The sequence below is a fragment of the Bactrocera tryoni genome, chromosome 1, assembly GCF_016617805.1.
Source record: "Bactrocera tryoni isolate S06 chromosome 1, CSIRO_BtryS06_freeze2, whole genome shotgun sequence".
Taxonomy (NCBI): domain Eukaryota; kingdom Metazoa; phylum Arthropoda; class Insecta; order Diptera; family Tephritidae; genus Bactrocera; species Bactrocera tryoni.
Genome location: NC_052499.1, coordinates 24,415,964 through 24,439,298, shown reverse-complemented (window position 1 = coordinate 24,439,298; position 23,335 = coordinate 24,415,964). Strand labels below are relative to the sequence as shown.

Genomic DNA, 23,335 nt, shown 5'->3' with positions numbered 1-23,335 from the left:
CGTGGAACTGTGAGATCTGTGGATGGTCTATTTTTTATATGCGACTGTGAGAAGGTTGCTCTTCTAGGATAAAAGCGTTCTGGCTCTGTGTTTAGCGACATTGGATGCATTTCGCTATCAATCAATCATAACCTCATTTCCGTTACCAACATGCCTGAACTCGAGAAAAATAGTTCCGTAAAAGTATTGTCAGTTTACAGTTGTTTGCAGTAGTTCTTAGAAGAGTGAAGGAATTATGTTATTCATTCAATACGCGGTAGTTTCGAACCGTTAGCTTCAGTACGAAAAATTTTAAACGTGTTTTTTCTCGAAACTGAATCGGAAACTTAATCGGCCGACAATATTGTACTAGTAGGCAATCGAACGTATCCGCTTGAAATTTTAACTTCGGCTTTGGAGTAACATTATCTAGTAAACTATGTACGAATTTTCGTATACTACTCTTTTTTTTCGGAAGAAATGTAAGCAAATCTTATGTAGCCTAAGTTTCAGTTTTTTTCTCCTTATCAGATAGCACCAAGCCCGACTCACACTCGTCTTTGGTTCCACAATTTTAATTTTCAATTGAGACCATCTTGGGTGAAGAGAATTTTATTGTTTGTGGTTTGTTTTAAGATCGGGTTAACGCTTAACTTGCGGACTATGGACCGCCACTTTGACTAAAGCAAAATCACTTGGTTATAAACAAGAGATATTTAATATCAATAGTAAGAGTAGTAAGGCTAATTTCGGTATATGATATTTATTTTAATTTTTAATACATTTTAATACATCAAAATAAATCAATCTCATGAACGTTAGACATAAGAAAGCTGGCAGTGTCGTAGTCTTTTTAATTTATTTATATTTAGCAAAGAAATGCCTAACCTACCTCCACTCAGCTTTCAATTAACTCCGCTTACCCTTACTCACATGATGTTTTTGTAGCTGCGAAGGTAATTCTTGAATTTCACTTAGTTCTTCTTCGTCAGCATTTTTTGGCCATTTGATTCTCCACACAAATTCGACATTGATTAATTAGTGTTAGATTGTCAAGTAAGTAAAAAAACTTGTTTTTCGTTAATATCAACATATGTATATATATATATATGTATACCACATATGGATATTATACATTAGGAAGGTTGTTAAAATTGAATACACGATTCATGCCATCCCCTCAAACGATCGAGGTGGCTGCAGTAGAAGTTCTGAATACAATAGAACAACCGACAAAATTTATATAGTATGTGGCGCATATTTTCTCCCATACTTTTAATAGTAAGTAAACAAGAAAATCTTAATATTGTCAGTGACCACAGAAGAAAACATACTTTGCCACTTGAACGTTGACATTTTGTAAAAAACATGTCGACTACAGTTCAGACAGAGGCTTTAAGTTCCAGAAAATTGCAACTGTTCTTTGAACATTTACGGCCCGCCCTAATGTACACAAACATGAATATTGGGATATTTGGAAGCCAATATGTAAATTTGAAAGCGAATACCTGTAATTTATTTTTTTTTTCTGATTTACCGAAATTCCCCATTTTTTGTATGAAATGCAAAGTAATTAATTTCATTGGCCTTGAAGCGGATTTCTCTAATGCACGAACTTCACTTTAAACAAAACAACTTTCAGAACAAAATAAATATGTTTTAATATTATCTTATAACAATATAATTAATAAAAGTTTCACAAGGCGATCACCATTTTCCACGCCCTCGGAATCGGACTAGGAGACCACTGACGGCCCTTTTATACAGGCAAGCTAGGCAAATGCCTAGAGCGCAAAAATTTTAGGAGGGCATTTTGGCTATCTCATCGACAGTAGTACTGTTAATTTTTTTAATAGTAGCACTGTTGTTAATATACTTATGTGATGCGTTGATTAGAAGTATTTCTTTAGTTTGCACAAAAAATATCACATATTTACGATATAGTGTCTAGTACATATGTATGCATAGTACATATATACACTCCAAACAGAAGCGGTATCAGTTCGCTTGAGAAAACAGAAAAGACAGTTCAATAATGAGGGCAAAGATGAGCCAATTCGCGTTACTAAGCAACTTTAAAAAAAAAAATTTCTATTTTGCCATTATTTAGACCTCATTGTCTCCATTCAATGAAAGATGCGATCAGTTGAAACAAGTTACTAAAACTTTTGGATGTTTATTTAATATTGACAAATTGAAAAGTTTAATTGATGAATATAAGTAGATGCAACAGATCTATGCTTCGCTCAACTTATGGTTAACATAATCGGCCAATTGAGCGTACTATTCGACACCATCCCTCATCTTCAGACCCAGCATTCATTATTGGATAATATTCGACCGAATAGACCATGTCCAGCACCAGTGAAGAAAGTATAGCAGCCGTAGCTGAGAGTGTGCACGAACTCGGACTGATGTATGTATGTCGAGATCAAGCGACATCGCTTCGCTCTATGGGCGCTTGAAAAGTTCTAAGAAGATTCGACGTTTTCGAGCCAAGCTTTGTTTATCGAAGCGAAGAGACCCATTTCTGACTAAAATGCTGCTGTCATTACATCCAGAAAAAACAACGGTTTGGTGTGGTATGTGAGCCGGTGGAATCATCGGTTCATATATTTTCAAAACTGATGCCGGTGAGAACGTTATAGTGCTATGATAGTTGAAGTCTGGAATTGAAGCTCGTGATTTGGGCGAATTTTGGTTTCAACAAGACGACGTCAGTTCCACACATCGCATCAAGCAATGGATCTTTTGAGAGAACACTTCGGGGAGCAGATAATTTCAGGTTTTGTCTATGCGGAAAACCCCGCTTCGATTCTGGCCTTGGACCAAAACATCACGCGCGTCTTTCGCCACTTACAAGTCAAAATGCTCGAAGGAGTCATCGAAAATTGGATTCAATAGATGGGCCATCTGAGATAATATAAAAAAATAAATGCCAAAGAATGTTAATTCGAATGATAATAAACATTTGCCATTAATTTGAAGTTTATATGTGTTTTCTTAAAAAAAGTAGGGAACCTCGAAATGGATCACCTATTGCAACTGAATTCTACATTAATGTCATGTAACGTGTATGCGACTGTTATTAAGTTGAGCCAAATAGGAACCCAGACATATGCCATTTCGTATACCAATGATGTAGACCGTGCTAAGGGATCATCATGTAAGTGATTGTTATTTTTGTTTCACTCAAACAAAAGGCATTACAAATAAGTCCAAACACACTACCCAGTATCCAACTTGTCTTTGACCAACAGTCTCATCCTGTGCAGTGGCGAAGTGTCTGTGACAGAGCCACGTAATCGATTTATACATATGTATGTATATCTGAAAGAGAAATTCCACAAACACAGCGAGTCAAAAATTAAAGAGGGTATGGTTTATAGATCTAACAATACGGCAACTGATAAAGGATAAGAGCTGAATAATCAAGAAAAAGTCACCTAGAAATGTTTTGTGGAAGTTGTTCAAAATTTTCTGAGAAACTATAAATCTGAAAATTATAAATACATAATAAATGGACATATAATGCCATGTAAAGCTTTGGTTGTAATGTGTCCCTAAAAATACAAGCTCATTTGGATTTCTTTTTGGCAAATTTGGTGTCTCGAATCGGCGCCACATTGCTGAAAGAAGAAGCGGTTGGCGGCTATAACCACGTAAGCGATAACTCACATATTGACCGATATTTGCGATATAAAGTTGGACCGAAGTTTGAAAATTTTTGGGGTATGTGGGGATAAAAAAAAATATTTTTCTGATTCAACCCATTTTCAGCACACGAGCATATTATTATCAGAAAATAATTCCCTCTGAATCCCTAGAATATATCTCACAAATTGACCAGTATTTTCGAAAAAAAGCTCGCGACAGGAACTGGGGTCCTGGAGGCTTCAACAGCTTTGATCTGATTTGGACAGTTTTGGTTATAAATAAGATAAAATAATCAATTTAAGATTACCCAATATATACATTATAAAATTAATCGGCGAAAAGAGGATGTAATGAAAATATTGTGAACTGAGTAAGTTGTAGATTTAGATCTTATCCACTTTGGGAGTGTTTATACCTGTTTTTAACTCCTACTAAGAAAAATGGGATAACGATGCTAATTGGGTTATTGTCTATTTTATAAAATATTTAAATTATTAGTAAAAAGTTTTTTTTTTGTATAATTCTTGCCTCGTCCAATCGTAATTAAAGTAGGAAACACACATTATAGCAAAGCCTTGTCTAAAGTCGTTAACAAGTTAATGCACTTCAAACTCAAAATTAACACCCGAACGACTTTTTTAGTAAAAGAAATCACACCTTTTTGTTTTGGTTACCGAAAATCGAACTATCGGTAGAGGCTTTTGAAATATGTATTTTCACAATTGATCCTGAACATATCATATCCCGCAGTGCAAACTCGTAAATCTTATATAAAGAGGTGTCTGCAGAGACGCTAATATCTGGAGTCGAAGTGTGTAATCGTAACACCCCTCAATCCGGTGGACGTATGTGGCTACAATAACAACATATAAGCTATATATGTATGTATTTGTGGGCATAATGCAAATATTCATACCTATAGACACACATACATACATGCACCCATATATTAACAGCTCAGCAGGGTAATGTTCTTCTTTGTATGAGAAAGGCAGAGGAACGGTCAGCAGCTGAAAAAAATGTGCGGAAAATGGAAGTAAATACATACATGCCATAATATAAGAGGAGAAAATAGAAATACGTGATGCAAGAGGTAGTAATTATCAATTACTTGAAAATACTTAATTTAGGCACATGCATACATAACATATGAGCATATACATATATACATAGTATATATTACAATATTTCGTAAAGGCACATCTTATCCAAGCTATTGTTCGCATTTTAACATTGTTAACCTATATAAATCTAGAAGGCATAAATTTTGCCAAACTTTAAAACAAATTTAGAATAACTCCAGTATTGGCTTAAGATCCGAAAAGCCACTCTCAATCTTCAGGTATTACACGAAAATAGGTGGGGAATAAGTATGCAAAAATTCTCGCTTTACATCTACAAATTTATTTAATGCACTTATGCCAACGACTGGAAAACCTCGGAACACTTTTTATAAGTCCTTTTTGGGATCACCTCCTTCAGCGAATTTTGTTTTATCTCTTCGATCGACAAGAAAATATCCCCAAGGAGCGAAATTAGGTGAATACTGTGGGATCGATAATATTCGTTGCGTTTTTATACTCTCGCAACAAAGTTGCTAAGGAGAGTATTATAGTTTTGTTCACATAACGGTTGTTTGTAAGTCCTAAAACTAAGAGTCAGATATAGGGTTATACATATATACCAAAGTGATCAGGGTGACGAGTAGAGTTGAAATCCGGATGTCTGTCTGTCCGTCCGTCCGTCTGTCCGTCCGTTGAGATATCATTATGAAACTTGATACACGTATTCCTTGGTTCCATAAGAAGGTTAAGTTCGAAGATGGGCAAAATCGGCCCACTGCCACGCCCACAAAATGGCGGAAACCGAAAACCTATAAAGTGTCATAACTAAGCCATAAAAAAAGATATTGATGTGAAACTTGACACAAAGGATCGTATTGGGAGGGGCATATTTGGACGTAATGTTTTTGGAAAAGTGGGCGTGGCCCCGCCCCCTACTAAGTTTTTTGTACATATCTCGGAAACTACTATAGCTACGTCAACCAAACTCTATAAAATCGTTTCCTTCAGGCATTTCCATATACAGTTCAAAAATGGAAGAAATCGGATAATAACCACACCCACCTCCCATACAAAGGTTATGTTGAAAATCACTAAAAGTGCGTTAACCGACTAACAAAAAACGTCAGAAACACTAAATTTTACGAAAAAAATTGCAGAAGGAAGCTGCACCCAGGCTTTTTTTAAAAATTGAAAATAGGCGTGGCCTCGCCCACTTATGGACCAAAAACCATATCTCGGGAACTACTATACCGATATCAATGAAATTCGGTATGTAACATTTTCTTAACACCCTGATGACATGTACAAAATATGGTTGAAATCGGTTCACAAACACGCCTTTTTTCAATATAACGCTATTTTGAATTCCATCTGATGCCTTCTCTGTATAATACGAGTATATACATTAGGAACGAATGATGATAGCGGAATACAACTTTACACAAATACGGTATTTGAAAAATATGTAAATGACGGATAATGAAATCTCGATTATCACTTTATCGTGCGAGAGTATAAAATGTTCGGTGACACCCGAACTTAGCCCTTCCTTACTTGTTAGCTTTAAATTCGATCAAAAGCGCACTCTTTTTGAAAAAAAAATCAGCTTTATCCACCAAAATCTTTTGAAAGGACTCGCGAGAGATGTCTCTCTAACACTTGCCTGACGATATTCAAGCACCATATCCTTCATTTTTTTTTAATATTTTCATCAGTTGGAGAGGTCGAAGATCGTCCAGATCTAGGCATGTCTTCAACGATCTCTCCACCGTCTTTGAAGGCTTTGTACCACTCGTGGGCTTGGTTTTTTGATAAAATTGAATCACCTAAGCCTTTTCCAACATTCGCAATGATTTCTCACACGAAATTTGGTTAGAAATACAAAATTTGAGACAAATTCTTTGTTCGATATTTTTATCAATTGTAAAAACCACAACGCAGCACTTATGTCTGCTCACTTAAGCAGCGGCTGTAAACAAACTGGTTGACAGATCGCGCTCGTACATATTTGGCATAGTAATTAAGGACAGTCCTATCAACTTAGCAAAATACATTACAAAAATACGTTACAAACGAAAAATTTTATCGTGATGTTGGGCATAACTGACTTAAGGACATGTTGGATCTTGGGTACACATTATAAGAAAAGCGATTGGTATCGTCTCCGGATTGTGAAAAAATACCCTCCACTACGTTAAAGGCTCAAAATATCAAAAAATTAACCACAGGTTAGAAGAATATTGTGCTTGTTTTCATTTTACGAATATTTGGAACTCGCCATAATATATTTCGGCTTATCGGAAATCGGTTTATAAACTGATGTAAAAACTCAACTCGTCAAAGCTCAAATGCTCAAAATAATACCATTCTACTAAAGTTGATTTATAGTATCAGAGGAATACAAACTAGCTGTATACAAATTATTAAAAAACGAAAAAACAAAACTAAATTCAAAATCTTAATATCCAGAATTAAATCCCACGAATATCTGAGTGGTATTCACGATTTGGAAAAACGAGGCTAACAGTTTACTCAGTACAACACTCAACAAGTTTTTACCTGCTACATTCATGTGAATAAGTCGACTGGCGCGCTGTTGTTAACTCGGCTATAATCGCGTAAGCGGTGTCTACGCCAATTAAGAAGAAGAAGTCCAGATTTACTATTTTACTCAGTTTTGGAAAATGTGTTTATTTCATTAAATTTTCTTTTATTTTTATATCTTTCATTTTACTATACTTTTACAATTAATCAATTCATTTGCTGCTGGGCTATTGCTTTTAAATAACCGTTACACATCAATATATATATTTACCATATACAATTACATTGCAGATTTTGTTTCAATATACATTTATCTTAAAAACTATTTGTGCTTGTGTTCTGCGCTGTTGTTCGTAAAAAAGAGTAAAGCTTATTATTAAATATAGAGAAAATTTTTGGGAATAAAAAAATAATTAGTTAAATATAATGAAAGAGTTTTATTTATAAAAATATGTATCCATTTAGAATGTAAGAAGAAATACTTATTATTATTAGCTATAACTACTGAAATATAAAAATATACAATTATCTTTCAATATCTATCATAATCTTTGATTGGGCTATTTCGAAATCAGTTTTAAATTAATAATTACTTTCAATGTGTTTTTGTTTGATTGCTGGGTTGATTGGTAAAGGAGGCACATGAGCGTCAGACTCCAAACGATCATTAGTCCGACCGTGCTCCTGTTTAGTACATAGATTTTATGTGAAAAATAATATTTGATTTCATGAAATCGCAAAAATAAGGGAGCACTCAAGAAATCTTCAAAAATGCAAGGCAGCTATACTTTCATATGAAGTTCGGTATAAAATTTTCTTCAAATAAGTAATGGTCAAGGGCAAAAAAGTATGAAACTCTCTGAGAAAATCGCAAGTTCCATAGCCTTTTGCTTTTGATCGCAGAAACTGTTTTAATATAACATTATAACTTTTTGGAAAATGTTGACCTCCATAATGAACGAGAAGATCTATTTTTGGCAGCGAGTAATATGAAAATAATTACATAGGCATAGAACATGGGTCCATGTTTGAGAAAACTTAATTGAACTGATTAATTTTAATTGATGTTTATACTGTTTCAGTATTTATTTATTTAAATCAATCGTTTTACTTTCTCATTTAATATGAATCATTTATTATGATTAAAAGTGGATTATATAATTTAAAGCACATTTGTTTGAACATTTTTTGTAGTATCTAAACTTTGGTAGAACTGTTATACCGCGAAGTTAGCGCAAAGTTTTTGAAACTTCAACATTGAAATTTTTGTTCCAAAACTAATTTTGTAAAAGCCCAAAATATTTAATTGAGTTAGTTTAAAAAAGTATAGCTTTTTATTCGTTATCAAAAAAAATCTATTTATTTATAGAAAAAAAATACAATTATTGTAACTTTAGTTTCATTTCAAAATGAAATATTTAAGTGGTTACATGGGTTTCACGGCTTCGAAAAAACGTTTTTTTATTGTCTTTTTAATTCTAGAATATCTGTAGCATATTGTCCTAAATGCTCAAGTTTATCCCAGTAATAGTTTTGGATATACAGTCTTGAATAATTATGCGTCCGAAGTCAGCTGTATAATCACTTCAAACTTTATGCACATTTTTCTCGAAACTATGTTTTTAAGGGAGGGGTTAGGGTTTCAAGGCAAAAATAATACTTTTATTTTGCGAATTTTAATTATTATTTCGTCACTTTTTTAGTTCAAAAACTTTAGACACGTTCTTCTTACTTACTTTTGCAAAGTCCGTGTTCACTATCATTTCAAAACTACTTGGCCAATTCATTCAAGCTTTTTACACATTTTGACATACAAAATATCTCCCACAAAGTTTAGTATTTTTTTACATTAAGGGTGTTTTCTACCCACAAAATGTCGGGATTTTTATTGGAAAATAACTGTTTCCACTTTCAACGGCCGTCAAAAATTTTTAACTAAAAAAAATTAACAGAGAACGTTGGGGGAAGATTTGATTATGATTTGACTAATTTTTCTTGTTTTTTTTTATTTTCGGACAATTTCCAGCCGAGTTATGGTAAACACCGAAAATCGTTTTTTTTTTTCTTTTCCCCAAGACAATCTGGGGAAGCTCTGTGAATGGCTTATGATTCAATATTTCTACATGAAAAAATTACCCAATATTGTCAAAAGTGTGCTCAATTATGTACAAATGTTCAAATAAAATTACTCAATCCATATTTAAGAAATAAATTCGCAAGTCTTTTTTTTTTGCCTTGAAACCCTAACCTCTCCATTAAAATCGGTTTCGAAATGTGCAATTTTTTGTAAAAACGTGTACCAAAAATCCGAATGGCTGCCGGAAATGACGTCGTAATCCGCGAGTTTTGCATATTTTCATTTGAAAACTTCACAAAATCTTTATAAAACATATTTCTTTGGAATAATATAAAGTTTAAATGAAGCATTTAATTTTTTATATAAAAAAAATATCGGAATTATGCCGCTTTTTGTGCGAGGAAACCCGTGTAACCCCTTAAATGAGAACAGTGCCTATATGCGTAGGCACATTGTGCCAAAACTTATGTATCACATTAACACGTAGTTGTTAAAACACAAGGTAAATTTGGAATTATAATTTAAGAAATATGGGTGTTCGTTATATAAAATTAAGCCCTGTCTAGTTATGGGTATCAAGCAAGTTGTTCAATATGGAAAATACTCCGCATTGTAGATGAAATTAAGAGCTCTTGCTGGAGATATTTGCATTTGCGTGCTTGTTCTCAAAGAGAAAGTTATCATCTTCAATAGCATAGGATTTCAAAATCTTCATGTATTTAGTTATGTCATGCATAATTTTTTCTGCACAAGTCAAAGTATGACATAAAACCTTTTCTTTTCTTTTTCTAGAATTCGAATTATTCGGAGAATAAAAACTCCGAACATATATAATTCCATATACTTTTATATGTTCCTGAGAGCTCTTAAGAGCTGTTGGATATCCTATAACGAGGTCTGTGGTACATGGAAGAAAATGGATTTGAAATTTATTAAATAGTGAAAGTTAAATAGCAAAATATAGAAAACCTAGAAAAGGTCGGCTTTAAAGTTTCTTTTATATTCAAACACAAATTTTAATACATAAAACAAATGTTTGAAAATACATACCAAAAAATTTCCCCAATAATTGGAAAACGTTGAAACGTTTGTTTCATAACTCCTAACTATCCCTAGCTAGAATTTCTTAAGGGGGTATTCTGGCCTAGAAATTTGAAAAAATCCAATTTTTTTTTATATTTTCAAAGCTTAACTATTCAAGAATATGTGTACAAGAGGATTTTTCAAAATTCAAATTATTTTCGGAGATAAAGGCATTTTTCTGACCCGGCATCCAAATTGGTTCGGCCGGAACTAATCGAACAAAAGACTTTACGCGAAACTTTAAACGCGTTTTTCTCAAAACTGACTTTTTCGGAACGATACCCACGATTTCTCAGGTTCTACTGGACCGATTTACTTGAAATTTTTATAATTTTCTTTATGGTTGGAACTAGCCACATCCCCAAATTTTTATTTTTATTATTTTTAAAAAAATCGAAATAGTCAGAAAAAGTGATCCAAAAAAACTTTTTTTTTCAGGCAGTCGCCATTTTGTGAAAAAATGTGTTTCCCACTTTTCCGTAGTTCCGGCCATTACGACATTATTCTAGATTAATAATCTTTTTTTTTTGGTTTCAGATAACTAGGAGGGTTGAAATCACGGGTATGATCACGTGGAAATTCTTAGAGATCCCCACTTCGTGAGCTCATAATTTTCGAAATTTTTTACTTTTTTTAGTTTTAATTTTTTTCTGTACTCTTCAAAAATTAACAAATAACTAGTAAAAAAATGGAGAGTAAAAATATTAATTGTCTTTTTTTTACGACACTTTAAAAATTACCTGAAATTCAAGCTTCTAGACCAGAATACCCTCTTAACCCAAAAAAACTAGCAGAAGAGAGCGCAAGTTGAGAGCGTGAGAGAGCAGCTGGTTTCTGCCAGCGGAAAATTGCTACTGCAATATGAATAAACAGCTGATAAAACACATACATATGTATGTACATATGTAATCAAGCGATGTTTGACGCTTTTGCTCTGATTTTGTTTATTTTATAAGTTTTAGTTTATGAAAATAATAAGTCTATTGAAAATTTTTCTGGTTTTTGAATTGTATTGCTAACTTTTGCAACTTTTTCGTTTCTCTACCTTTTCGTTAAATCGCTGTTTGTGAGTGTAACTCGCATTCTTGTTCTTCCTGATAGCCACTAGCAGTTATGAAACAAATCTATAAAGAAACTTCAACGTAGTCGTTTTGACACAATATGCCTGTCATCATTACTCAGCATACATATTTACATGCAGTTCGAAATAATTAGATTTGCAGCAACCAAAAATTTGTATTTATTTTTAAATCGTCTTGCCACTCTGACGCAAGTGCTTGGTAAAAATAAAATGATTTTTGTTTAATGCGTTTAATAACTTTATTTTCTTGATATCTAAAATTTTAGTGTTAATGTAAACAACGAAGAGAATAATCAAAATAGGTTGTCTCTCCATGCATAGACCAGACCTACAGTTCCTTTGTAAATAATCTATATAGTTTAATCGAAAATCCAAAAAATATATGTACATAGATATATATTATATGAAAGGGTGTGAAATTTTATTGAGATTCATAAATTCGTTGCTACAAAGGATGCAATCACTTAATTGACTACAGAAACTTATTCAATACTTAATGCATATGCATACATAAAATTAAAAAAGTTTTAGCATTTTTACAAAGGAATTAAAATATATTATTTTGTTTAACAAAACTTTAAGAAGTTTAAAATGGACACCGCATAAAAAATATTTTGGTAAAAAAACTAAAATCAAATATATGTACATACACATACAAATGTATATAAACTACATACAATGATATACTTTTGTCTGTAATTACACAATTCTTAACCTTAGCTGTTTCTTACTGAATAAAGTAAATTCGGCTTATCAAACTACTTTTGCTATAATACGATTACCTAATTGCTAGACGGGTAACTAATCGATAACTACTTTTAATTACTATAATTATGAACTACAATTTGTAGAATTTGTATACTGTCAAGGCGCGCAGGCGTAGTATAAATGAGAGGAAAAATAGAAGAAGCAACATGTTGGTATAAAACGAGTGAATTTACAGGTATAAAGTGAGTATGAGAAGCACCTGCCATAGAAACGTGCAAAAGGTTTAGGCATCCTATTGCATTTATACAGACATACACAAATGCATATTTGCACTTGTAAGCAACCATATACAGTGAAATTTCTTATAACCGGACACCTACGATCGCAGTGCTTTTGTCCGGCTAATTGAGCTGTCCATATACATATTTATGAGGTCTTGACAAAAACGTGTGTTTCAAATGTATTCTTAGCGTCAGAAGCTGCAACTCAGAACTATATTTCTATTTAACAAATAAATGCGAGCCAATGTCAGTCAGCTGTGAATGAATGAAAATAATCTTATTAGTTTCCGTTGCGCCAGTGCGAACCAGATTACACCAGTGCAAGACAATTTGTTTGCTGTGATTATTTTACATTTTGTTCTTTAAAAAAACTGTCTCAAAACACCAAAAAAGTTAATAAGAATTTTAAAAACCGTGAATTGTACACAGTATTCTTGACAAATTTTATAAAATCTTGTCCGTTTGTCAGAGATAATTTTAACTAAATATTACCAAAACTGTGTCCGTGTCCTGTACTTGGAACGTACTCATGTCCGGTTATAGGAAATGGTTTTGTATAAAAATTTTAATGAAAACGTTGTGTTCATCAAATTTGTCCAGTTATGGGAGATATCCGACTATGAAGACTGTCCGTTATGGGAAATTTCACTGCATAATATAAAGTTGAGAGGAAGTAGCGTTGAAAAATTCGCAGAGCTAAGACACTAGTAAATATACATGTTGTTTTACTCCAATTGATTCTAACTAATGTTTTATTTCTTCGAAATTTTGTGTAATTTTCGTTCTCCGTTTTACCGCTTTGCTGAAATTATCATTAAAACCTGAGTTTTTAGTGTTGTTTGTTGTTGTGTATTTGATGTTGTTATTGCAGTTGTAGTACTGTCATCCCATGTGTGCGCACTGGGAGCTCGCTTTATCAAACATGCATAGGGTCGTTGCGCGCCCTCCTGCCGATAGGCAACTAACTCTCTGCCCTTGCGCCTAAGCGCCTCAGTAAAATCAACTGCGATCACGTGCACGCTCGTGTACCCGTTTCTTCGACTTTTTGAACTTATTACCATACCTGCCGTTACTGTTGCCATCACTGCTGTGCAGTGCGGCGTACTATTGACCCTTATCTTTGCCGGCACCGCCCGCGGTTACACCGGTCAAACCGAGCAGGTGATCGCTGGCCAATAGCCCCGCTGCTGCCGCTGCGCTGGGCTGATGTGCATAGTTGCGTATCTGGTGCAATGAGATAAGTTGTGTTGGGAAAGCGGCGGCTGCGGCGGCATTCTGCTGATACAGGTACGCTGCAGCGGGTGGACGTTGTTGTGCAGACAGCGCATTCAAATGTGGTGGCGCCGTGTTGATGGGCGTGAAGGCGCTGGTTGTTTTCACGTCGTAGTTGGCTGCGGCCGCCGCCGCCGCCGCTGCTGCAGCTGCTGCATTGCCCATTAGAAGTGGATTGGGTGAGTGTGACTGTTGATGCTGATGTTGTTGTTGTTGCTGTTGTTGCTGCTGCTGATGCAGATGATGTTGGGGAGTTTGACGCATCACCAAGTCCTCACCCTCATCGTTGGGCGAGTGTGAGTGATTCGGCGTGTTGCCGCTGCCAGCGCTATCCCCACCACTGCCCGCTCCACCATTCACCAGCCGCTGATGGTGTTGCAGTAGCTCCTGCTGTTGCTGTTGTTGGTGCTGTTGCAGCGTCGCAAAGTTGTAGCCATTCTGAGCATGTTGTTGCTGCTGTTGCGCAGCCGCTGCGGCTGCTGCTGCTGCGGCGGCAGCTTGCTGCTGTTGCTGTTGTATAGCTTCAGCGAGTGTCGCAGCATTCACGCCACTATCAGCACCCATTTTCGCCCAATACGAATTGGGATCACTAGTTGCGGCCGCTGCGGCAGCATTCATCACCACCTGTCGCTGCAAATTGAGGCCGATACCGCCGGCAGGCACATGGTGTTGCGCATTACTTGTTGCGCTGGCCTGTCGTTGCTGTTGCTTCTCCGCCTTTTCGGCGTGTTTTTGCAAATGCTTCTGCAGGTAGGTCTCCTGTGTGTACGACTTGCCACACAGGTTGCAGATGTGCGTCTTCAAGTGCTTCGAGTCTTTGTGTTTGGGTATGTGCTCGAGCAGCGTTAATTCGTCGGTGAAGCATTTGTAGCAGGAGTTACATTTAAATGGTTTGTCCGTTTGATGGCAACGAGAGTGCGATTGCAGATTGGAGAGTTGCGAGAAGGCTTTGGGGCAGCCGGCATGGCGGCACTTGTATGGTTTATCCCCGGTATGTGTGCGAATGTGTTGTTGCAGGTGCGACAGCTGTGTGAATTTGCGTTGGCAGATCTCACAACGATATGGCTTGATGCCCAGATGGATGCGGGTGTGTTGTGAGAGGTAGGAGGAATTAGCGAAGGTTTTTGTGCATTGCGTGCATTTGTAGGGCTTGGCGTCACGGCCTTCAGGGGAGCCTTGTTGGTTACGTTGTTGCTTCTGATTGACGGTGTGTTGTTGCTGTTGTTGTTGTTGTTGTTCGACAGCAGCAGCATGTGGATCATACTAAAATGAGTAGAGGAAAAAAAATAAAAATTGTTTAAGAATGCATGCTCCCCAAGAGAAAGAAGTTTTTATGTCGTGGATAGATAGCGAAAGCAGACATTAAGGTAATATGTAACAATTGAAACGAATATTTTTTTAGGTTTCTATAACGCTAAAATATTTATAGACTAAGAAGCCTTTAAAAATTATTTAAAAGGAACAGAAAGTCATATTACCACAGATTTTTGATAGTTTACATTTTTTGGGAAATCTTATCATAGTAATATTTGGACTTCCACGAACATAAAGCCAACTGGCTTAAAAAAAAACTTTAAATTTTGAGGTAAGATTTTTGATTGAAAGTTGGGGTTTTTCAATATTAGGTCAATATAAGGAGAAGTAATAAATATTTTAAATAAAAGAAATAGTCTGGTTGGGACATAAGAAAGTAAGTTTGGGCAAAATTTCATGAAAGGAAAAAAAATCGTGTTCAAGATAAAAATAAAATCCTTAAAATTTGGTTCTGTATTTGAGGTTATGTTAAAAAACTATATTGTGACCTGGTCTACGAAAAGGGAAAAGGGAGTTAAAACTAGTTTTCTGGGAAACAGCTGTTAAAAATCTCATCTTCCATCCGAATCAACTAAAAAGTGAAAATTGATTTTTTGACACCTAAGCACCCTTTCCGTAGACCAGGTCACATATATGTATATTCGGCGGAAATCCATACAAACCATTCTCAAACTTTAAAAATTAAGCAACAAATCCCCTGTCAATATTACGATTCCAAAAAAGTATGAGCCTGATAGCTTCGCAGGCGTTTTAAACAAATCACTATATGTATGTATATGTATCTCTCGCCATTACTACATCGAATTACTATCACTTACCTTCTGCTCGGGTTGTTCGGTCATGGTGGGTGTGGCCGGTGAATTTGGCGGACTATACGATTGTTTAAGCTGCAGCTGTTGGTGCTGTTGTTGTTGTTGCTGCTGCTGCTGCTGTTGATGAGCCGCCTGTTGTTGTTGCTGTTGCTGATGATGTTGCTGCTGTTGTTGTTCATGCGCTTGCTGTTGTTGGAGTTGTTGCTGCTGCTGCTGATGATCAGCGAGCAACTGCTGTTGTTGGTGTATAAGGCCATTCTTCAACGAATAATCTAAACGCTCAACATTCTGACGAAATTCATTGATATTAAATGGTTTGTAATCGTGTGCCGCCAACTGTGCGGCATTGCGCAATTCCACCGGCGTCAGATGATGGCTTAGTGAGGAGAGGACATTGCGTTCGTTCATCGAACGCAGCTGATCGATCGAACGGTGGAGATAATCACTTGGGGGAGCGGGTAATTCGGCCATTTCTTTGAACGCGGCGTTGTGTGTCACACCGCTGCAGTATTGTTGTAATAGTATAATGTGTGCGTTACGCAGCCGTCAGTTGAAGCCGTTATGTGGTAGGAGTGTTATGCGAAGAGTGGTTGGTAAAAAACTGCAGCAAATTTTGTTTCGCGTATTTTTTGATCGAATGATGGCGCCAGCCAATTAATTTCGTCAATTCGATAACCGCCGATGTCAGCTGAAATTGGAAAAGCAAAACTGGTCAGTTGGCACTCTGCAATTGCATTGAGGTGTATAATAATTATAATAGGTAAAAAAACAAAATCCATTAAAATTTTAAGGTAAATTGTCATATATGCCTAATCAACAAATTGTTTGTGCCAATTTTAATATGTAAGAGGTTTTTTTATTGTCGAGTGATGCTTTAGACAAGCTCAGCGCTTTTTTACCAAGCTGTTGTCGCCACACAATGTCTTTTCTGTGCAAGGTGTCAACTTACTAATCCAAATGGTGTGTAATCACCAAGCTGAATATAAAGCTAAATGCATCAATAATTCACATATATGTATGTACATATGTATGTATATGTATTGCTGAACCTTACACTACATTATAATAAGACTTATTAAATATGTTGGTAATCCCTAATCCAATCGTTATTCGATGCACTCGTGAATTATTTAGACATGGCTGCAAAATGTTTGTGCTCGGTTACATACAGAAATTTGCGTTGGTATGTTTGAAGCTGAAATATAGCACACTATAAGGCGGGAGTTGTACGAAGGCGCCCTAATGATGCTCAGTTGTTTGAACGAATTAGTCGAAAAGCAAAAGAAATCTGAGAGCACAGTTGAACTCTGCTAAAGAACAGTTAGAAAAGGACGTCAATTTTTGGAAAAGAGTACTTTAGAGCGATGAAACAAAGGTGAATCGTATTGTATCCGTTGGCAAACTATTTTTTCATCGCCCCTGGTGTCAGGCATATAACTGGGGAGCGTTTTCCTGGTACAGCTTTGGACCATTGCTGGAGATGGTGGAATGGACCAATTTTCATAGCTCAAGATTCTCAAAATTACTATGGAACTTTTCGCGTTCAAATCAAATTTGGTGCGCGATAGTCCTCTGACATTTTTATGTTGCAGTGTGAAAATTGGAGAAATCGGACTACAGCCACGCCTACTTTACACATAACACAATTTAAAATTTCATCTGTTTATTTTCTTTCGAGTGTACAAATCAAGAAGCAATTAATATTGGGTAGTCGAAAAAGTCTTTTCGTATTTCTAAACAAAGTTTAACTTTTTTTATATTTATAATAATAAATAAATAAACAAATGTGTACCATTTTGGTCAAAGTGGTTGCCATTTTTTCTCTAGAGATATTATTCCATCAATAAAACTTTCATCAGTGTAAATCGAAATTTCGAAATTTTCAGAACGGAAGCGAGCGAACCATTGTTGTGCTACACGAACTGATACCGCAACGTCCCAATAAAAAAAAAAAAACATTTCCAAATATAGCGAATTTCTTCATTATTTTCACTCATTTTTCAACAGCTGTAACTTTTTTTCAACTTCCCCGAATTTTATTTTTTTTTGATTAAATGAAGCTTAAAATATCACCTTTCCAACACTATTTGGTATGAATGTGATTAGTAGCACTGGAGATATGTATCTATTGACAATATACGAAAATACTTTTTCGACTACCAATATAACGGGATAAAACTTTGCACGAATAGTGTCTTTGAGTCGTGCCGCTGTATGTTCAAGCACTTCAATGCTGAAAATGTGGACCCAGTTCTTATAGTTCACTTTTCACCGAAAATATCTGTCAATGTGTGAGATATTATATAATTGAAATTCAGAGAGGTTTCTTTCCTGGTAGTAGTATGTTTGTGTGTTACAAATGGGTTGAATCAGGTCCATACTTTCCTTAGCCCCCATACACCTAATATAAATATTTTCGAACTTCGGGGGGCTTTATACCGCATATATCGCCCAATATCTTAATCGTAATAAAGTTGAGAGAGTGTGTTTTTCTTATAGCGGTGCATCTTTGTGCTTAAACATGTTTGGCTTGAGGCCTAATTAAGGGGTTACAGGGAATACGGCTTTCAAAAATTTGATTTTTTTATTGTCTTATTAAATTCTACAACACCTCTAGAACACCTTGTCTTTTCAAGTTGATCCGGGTAATAGTTTCGGAGATATACTTAGCCTTGAGAACTTGTGCCCTCGAGGGTATGTGGGCTAAGTGCGCCATCTTTAAATGCGTTTTTCTCGAAACTGTGCTTTTGAAGTCGGCTGGCATGACTTTTCGAGAACTACTCAACCGAACTTAATGAAATTTTACACCGGTCTTTGAGATACAATTCTTAGATAGTCGGATGAAGAACTTTTTTTCGAATACAACTATTTACAAAAAATGTCGTGAAATTTTCACTAAACTTTTTTTGTAAAAAAAGTCTGCTAATATCCAATATTCAGTTTTTTTGCCTTCGTCCAAGTACTAAGTTATGGTTTTAATGAAAACACAAATTTTTTCACTTTGGATGATCCTGTAAGGAATTATCCTGCCAATGCGCATCTTCTTTCCGAGGGGTCACCGGAAATGGCCGAGTTGAAAATATTTTTTTCAAAAATTTTAGAATTTCTTTGTTAATAGTGTATGTTCGTAACTATAAAAAATTCTAATAAAATATTTCATTTTTTATATGAGAACACACACACAAATGTAACCCCTTAATGGTAAAAACGTGAACCTTGAATATTCTAGCAAATTTTGATGTTTTCCATATTTGTCCAGATTACAAATTTCTTTATAAAATTACTGAATGCGCTCATGTTTTTATGATGTAAGCGAAAACTAATTTCCCAGTAATGATTAGGATCTGCGCATTTTTTCGCGAAGCTCTTTATCGAAATCATGCGGAAAGTTTTACTAAAATATAATATAAACGTGAAGAAATCTTACGCACTCAATAAAATGTTCGGCTTTACTCAATGAAAACTTCTGCTTGCGTTTCATAAGTAATATGTACGAGGAATTTCTGAGAAGAAACATTGATATCGCCAGACAGTCATCTTGTAGTTGTGGACTGTTCTGGATAGTGAATAGTGGAAAAGTTTTATGTTGATAGTCGAAAATAACCTACCCTAAGATAAACTGAACAGAAAAAAGCTCATAAAAAGCATTTACTTCTCTTAAACAAAACTGACATTATAAATATACTTGTTATTTTCTTTCATGATTTGTGATGTTTTTGAGTAAAATGAAAATAAAGATTTTAAAAGAAACGAGAGCCAAATCTTTACAAAAATTATTCAAAATTACAAGATTTTAGAGCCCAAATAAATATTTACATATGTATGTACATATGTATGTACATATATCCAAAAAATATCGTGTAACTAAGGGTGGGAGTTAATTACTGTAGACCAGTGTAATAATAGTATAGTATTGACTCTTTGAACAAATAAATTCATATATTGTGTCTTTTTTGCAGAACACTCTTTGAAAAACATATTTTGTGAAAAACGAATTTAAGTTTTGAAAACAATTTGTTTGTTTTGTTTTCCTTTTGTTTATTTCTTTTGTTGAATCCAGTTTCAATTATTAAACTTCAATTTCAAATTAAAGGGGACAGTAGGGTAATCTTTTTTTAAATTTTTTTTTTTTATTTTCAGTTCCCTTATACCTTACTTTTTCTATTTCTTTATACTTTATGCTTAGAATTAATGTAGAAACCCAATTTACCATTGGAAGGACCACAAATAATAATACCTCTCGATGTTCGGAGCACTCGGAGTGCACACCTCAAACTTTAAACGCGTTTTTCTCAAAACACACTTTTTTATACTGGCGGACATGATTCCGGTCGAATTACTCAACCGATTTGCTTATTTTTGTTTATTTGAATGTTCACAAAACGCCTAGCTATCGTCCCTACAAGATTCATAATTTTTTATAATTTATTGACAATGTTATGACAAAAATTATGTAAAAAAACATTGGTGACAAATTAATAAAAACAAGTAAGGAAGGGCTAATTTCGGGTGTCGCCGAATATTTTATACTCTCGCATGATAAAGTGATAATCGAGATTTTATTATCCATCATTTACATATTTTTCAAATACCGTATTTGTGTAAAGCTTTAATCCGCTATCATTATTGGTTCCTGATGTATTTATTATACAGAGAAGGCATCAGATGGAATTCAAAATAGCGTTATATTGGTAAAAGGCGTGGTTGTGAACCGATTTCACCCATATTTCGTACATGTCATCAGGGTGTTAAGAAAATATTATACACCGAATTTCATTGAAATCGGTAAAGTAGTTCCTGAGATATGGTTTTTGGTCCATAAGTGGGCGACGCCACGCCCGTTTTCAATTTTTAAAAAATCCTGGGTGTAGCTTCCTTCTGCCATTTCTTCCGTAAAATTTAGTGTTTCTGACGTTTTTTGTTAGTCGGTTAACGCACTTTTAGTGGTTTTCAACATAACCTTTGTATGGGAGGTGGACGTGGTTATTATACGATTTCTTCCATTTTTGAACTGTATATGGAAATGCCTGAAGAAAACGACTCTGTAGAGTTTGGTTGACATAGCTATAGTAGTTTCCGAGATATGTGCAAAAAACTTAGTAGGGGGCGGGGCCACGCCCACTTTTCCAAAAAAATTGCGTCCAAATATGCCCCTCCCTAATGCGATCCTTTGTGCCAAATTTCACTTTAATATCTTTATTTGTGGCTTAGTTATGACACTTTATAGGTTTTCGGTTTCCGCCATTTTGTGGGCGTGGCAGTGGGCCGATTTTGCCCATCTTCGAACTTAACCTTCTTATGGAGCCAAGAAATACGTGTAACAAGTTTCATCATGATATCTCAATTTTTACTCAAGTTACAGCTTGCACGGACGGACGGACAGACAGACATCCGGATTTCAACTCTACTCGTCACCCTGATCATTTTGGTATATATAACCCTATATCTGACTCTTTTAGTTTTAGGACTTACAAACAACCGTTATGTGAACAAAACTATAATACTCTCCTTAGCAACATTGTTGCGAGAGTATAAAAAGTTAATTACTACCATTCACGTAGTTTTTAAGAATAAATTGGGGTTTTGTGTTTCAAATGATCCAAACATGAGAAATCGTGTCCGCCAGTGAAAAAATGCATCTCATCAAAAAAATCCGAAAAAATTTGATTATACACTCCAGATATACATACATACATATCGTCACCTGAAATGCAAAATAACGTATCATCAAAAAATTCGAAATTGAATGTCCTATTGACTACGCTTCACTACTTCAAATTACATACATAATATAACATATGGTCAACATTTTCTGGTTCTCCGATCAAATATAAACTAGTTTTATCCAATGTTAAAATTTTATTTCACTCATGTTTCATTTTATTTCGTGTTTCATTCATGCCACTGTAAATTTCCGAAAATGTTGTTACGTTATTTTGCATTTCAGGTGACGATATGTACCTCATATGTGAAAAAAATTCTATTGTAGAATAAAAAATTTCTATGAAAAAAAATGTCAAAAAACAGGCCAGACCCTACACCTACTGACCCTTTAAACATATATGTATGTACATACATATACATATGTATGTATGTATGCACATGTATACATTTTTAATGTACATATGTATTTAAATACACTTTCGCATTTATTATTCATATTACGTAGGTTTAAATCTCCGTTAAAATTAAAATCTTAATGGCGAATAATTTGGTTGCCTTTGCGAGAACTTTTTGTTTTGTGCACTTGTTGAACAAGTTCAATAGCTATAAACATTTTAAAGTTTATGTGTATGTATGTCTGTACAACTGTCTGTATAATGTATGTATGTATGTATATGTGTATGTATGTATGTATATATGGCATGTATGTATGTAATTGCTCACATTTTCATGAATCGACTGTTGCAGTTGTTAAACAAATAATAAAACACACATTTAAAACAAAAACTAGACAAAAAACAACAAATCTAATGAACAACGAAACACAAAACAGTCAAATAGATAATCTGTTAAAAACTGAACGCATTTGGCGCTGCATAAAAATTGAAATTACACATGCCAGAAAAACAGCTTCAAAAAAAATGAGGCTCCATGCTGCCAATAAGAGGCGATAATGACAGTTTAAAAAAAAAAAACATACACTCTTACAAATTAAAATATCAAAAAGAAACAATGAATACCATATGTACATATATAGCACTTTTTTATAATTCAAGGGCAGAACAAAAAAGGCAAACAGGAGGTGGAGCATTTGTGACGTAAACATAGGCGATGTATGCAAAAAAATTGCAAAATAATCGTATAAAAGTAAAGTAGTTAAAAATAAGCGATAACACCGCAAATGCAAAATTCATTGCTAATTTCTCTTATTCAGCTAATAAAAAACAAGCACAGAGCGTAGCAGGAATAAATACCGAAATTCAAAACCGGCCGTAAAACAAATAGACAGCCAAGCACACCGAAAGAAGAAAAATCAATAAAAAAGAATGTGCAACAATATAAGCCCGTACTTGCATATTCACACTACGGGCTATGCATTCATGCGCACATGGTGGAAATGCGGTACATCCATATACACATACACATATATGTATGTGTTGGCGATAACACAAAATGGCAAAACGAATTATATGTACACATGGAGGCGTGGTGAATTCAAAAACGCAAACAGCAGCAAAAATTGATAGACGCAACAAAAGTATGGCAGCTGCTGCCAAGCGACGGCGCCACCAGCGCTGCCTATCTATATATGCAAAAAAATGCCAAATGCCAGCGTCAGAGAGGCAAACCGTGCATGCACAGAGGTGCAAGCATTGATGGTAAAATAAAATGTAATTGTATCAAGTTTTGATGTTTGGAGGATAAACTTAAGTTAAGGTACAATTCGGCTTTTTATCGAATTTTTTAAATCAATTCACTTGCTACCCCATATTCATAGATTATTGGTGTGCTTTATCTAA

General features: G+C 34.9%; 1 protein-coding gene across 1 annotated transcript in view; it reads right to left on the bottom strand.

The window, feature by feature from the left end:
• Nucleotides 1-11,870: 11,870 nt before the first annotated feature.
• The window catches only part of LOC120781473 (zinc finger protein squeeze-like), a 35,706-nt gene continuing 24,241 nt past the window's right edge, over nucleotides 11,871-23,335 (bottom strand). Inside the window, exons 2-3 of the mRNA XM_040113697.1 lie at nucleotides 15,879-16,560; nucleotides 11,871-15,009 (exon numbers count right to left, since the gene is read on the bottom strand). Of these exons, the coding sequence (XP_039969631.1) occupies nucleotides 13,579-15,009; nucleotides 15,879-16,343 (1,896 nt within the window). The 5' untranslated portion in view covers nucleotides 16,344-16,560 and the 3' untranslated portion in view covers nucleotides 11,871-13,578. The remainder of the gene's footprint in view (nucleotides 15,010-15,878; nucleotides 16,561-23,335) is intronic.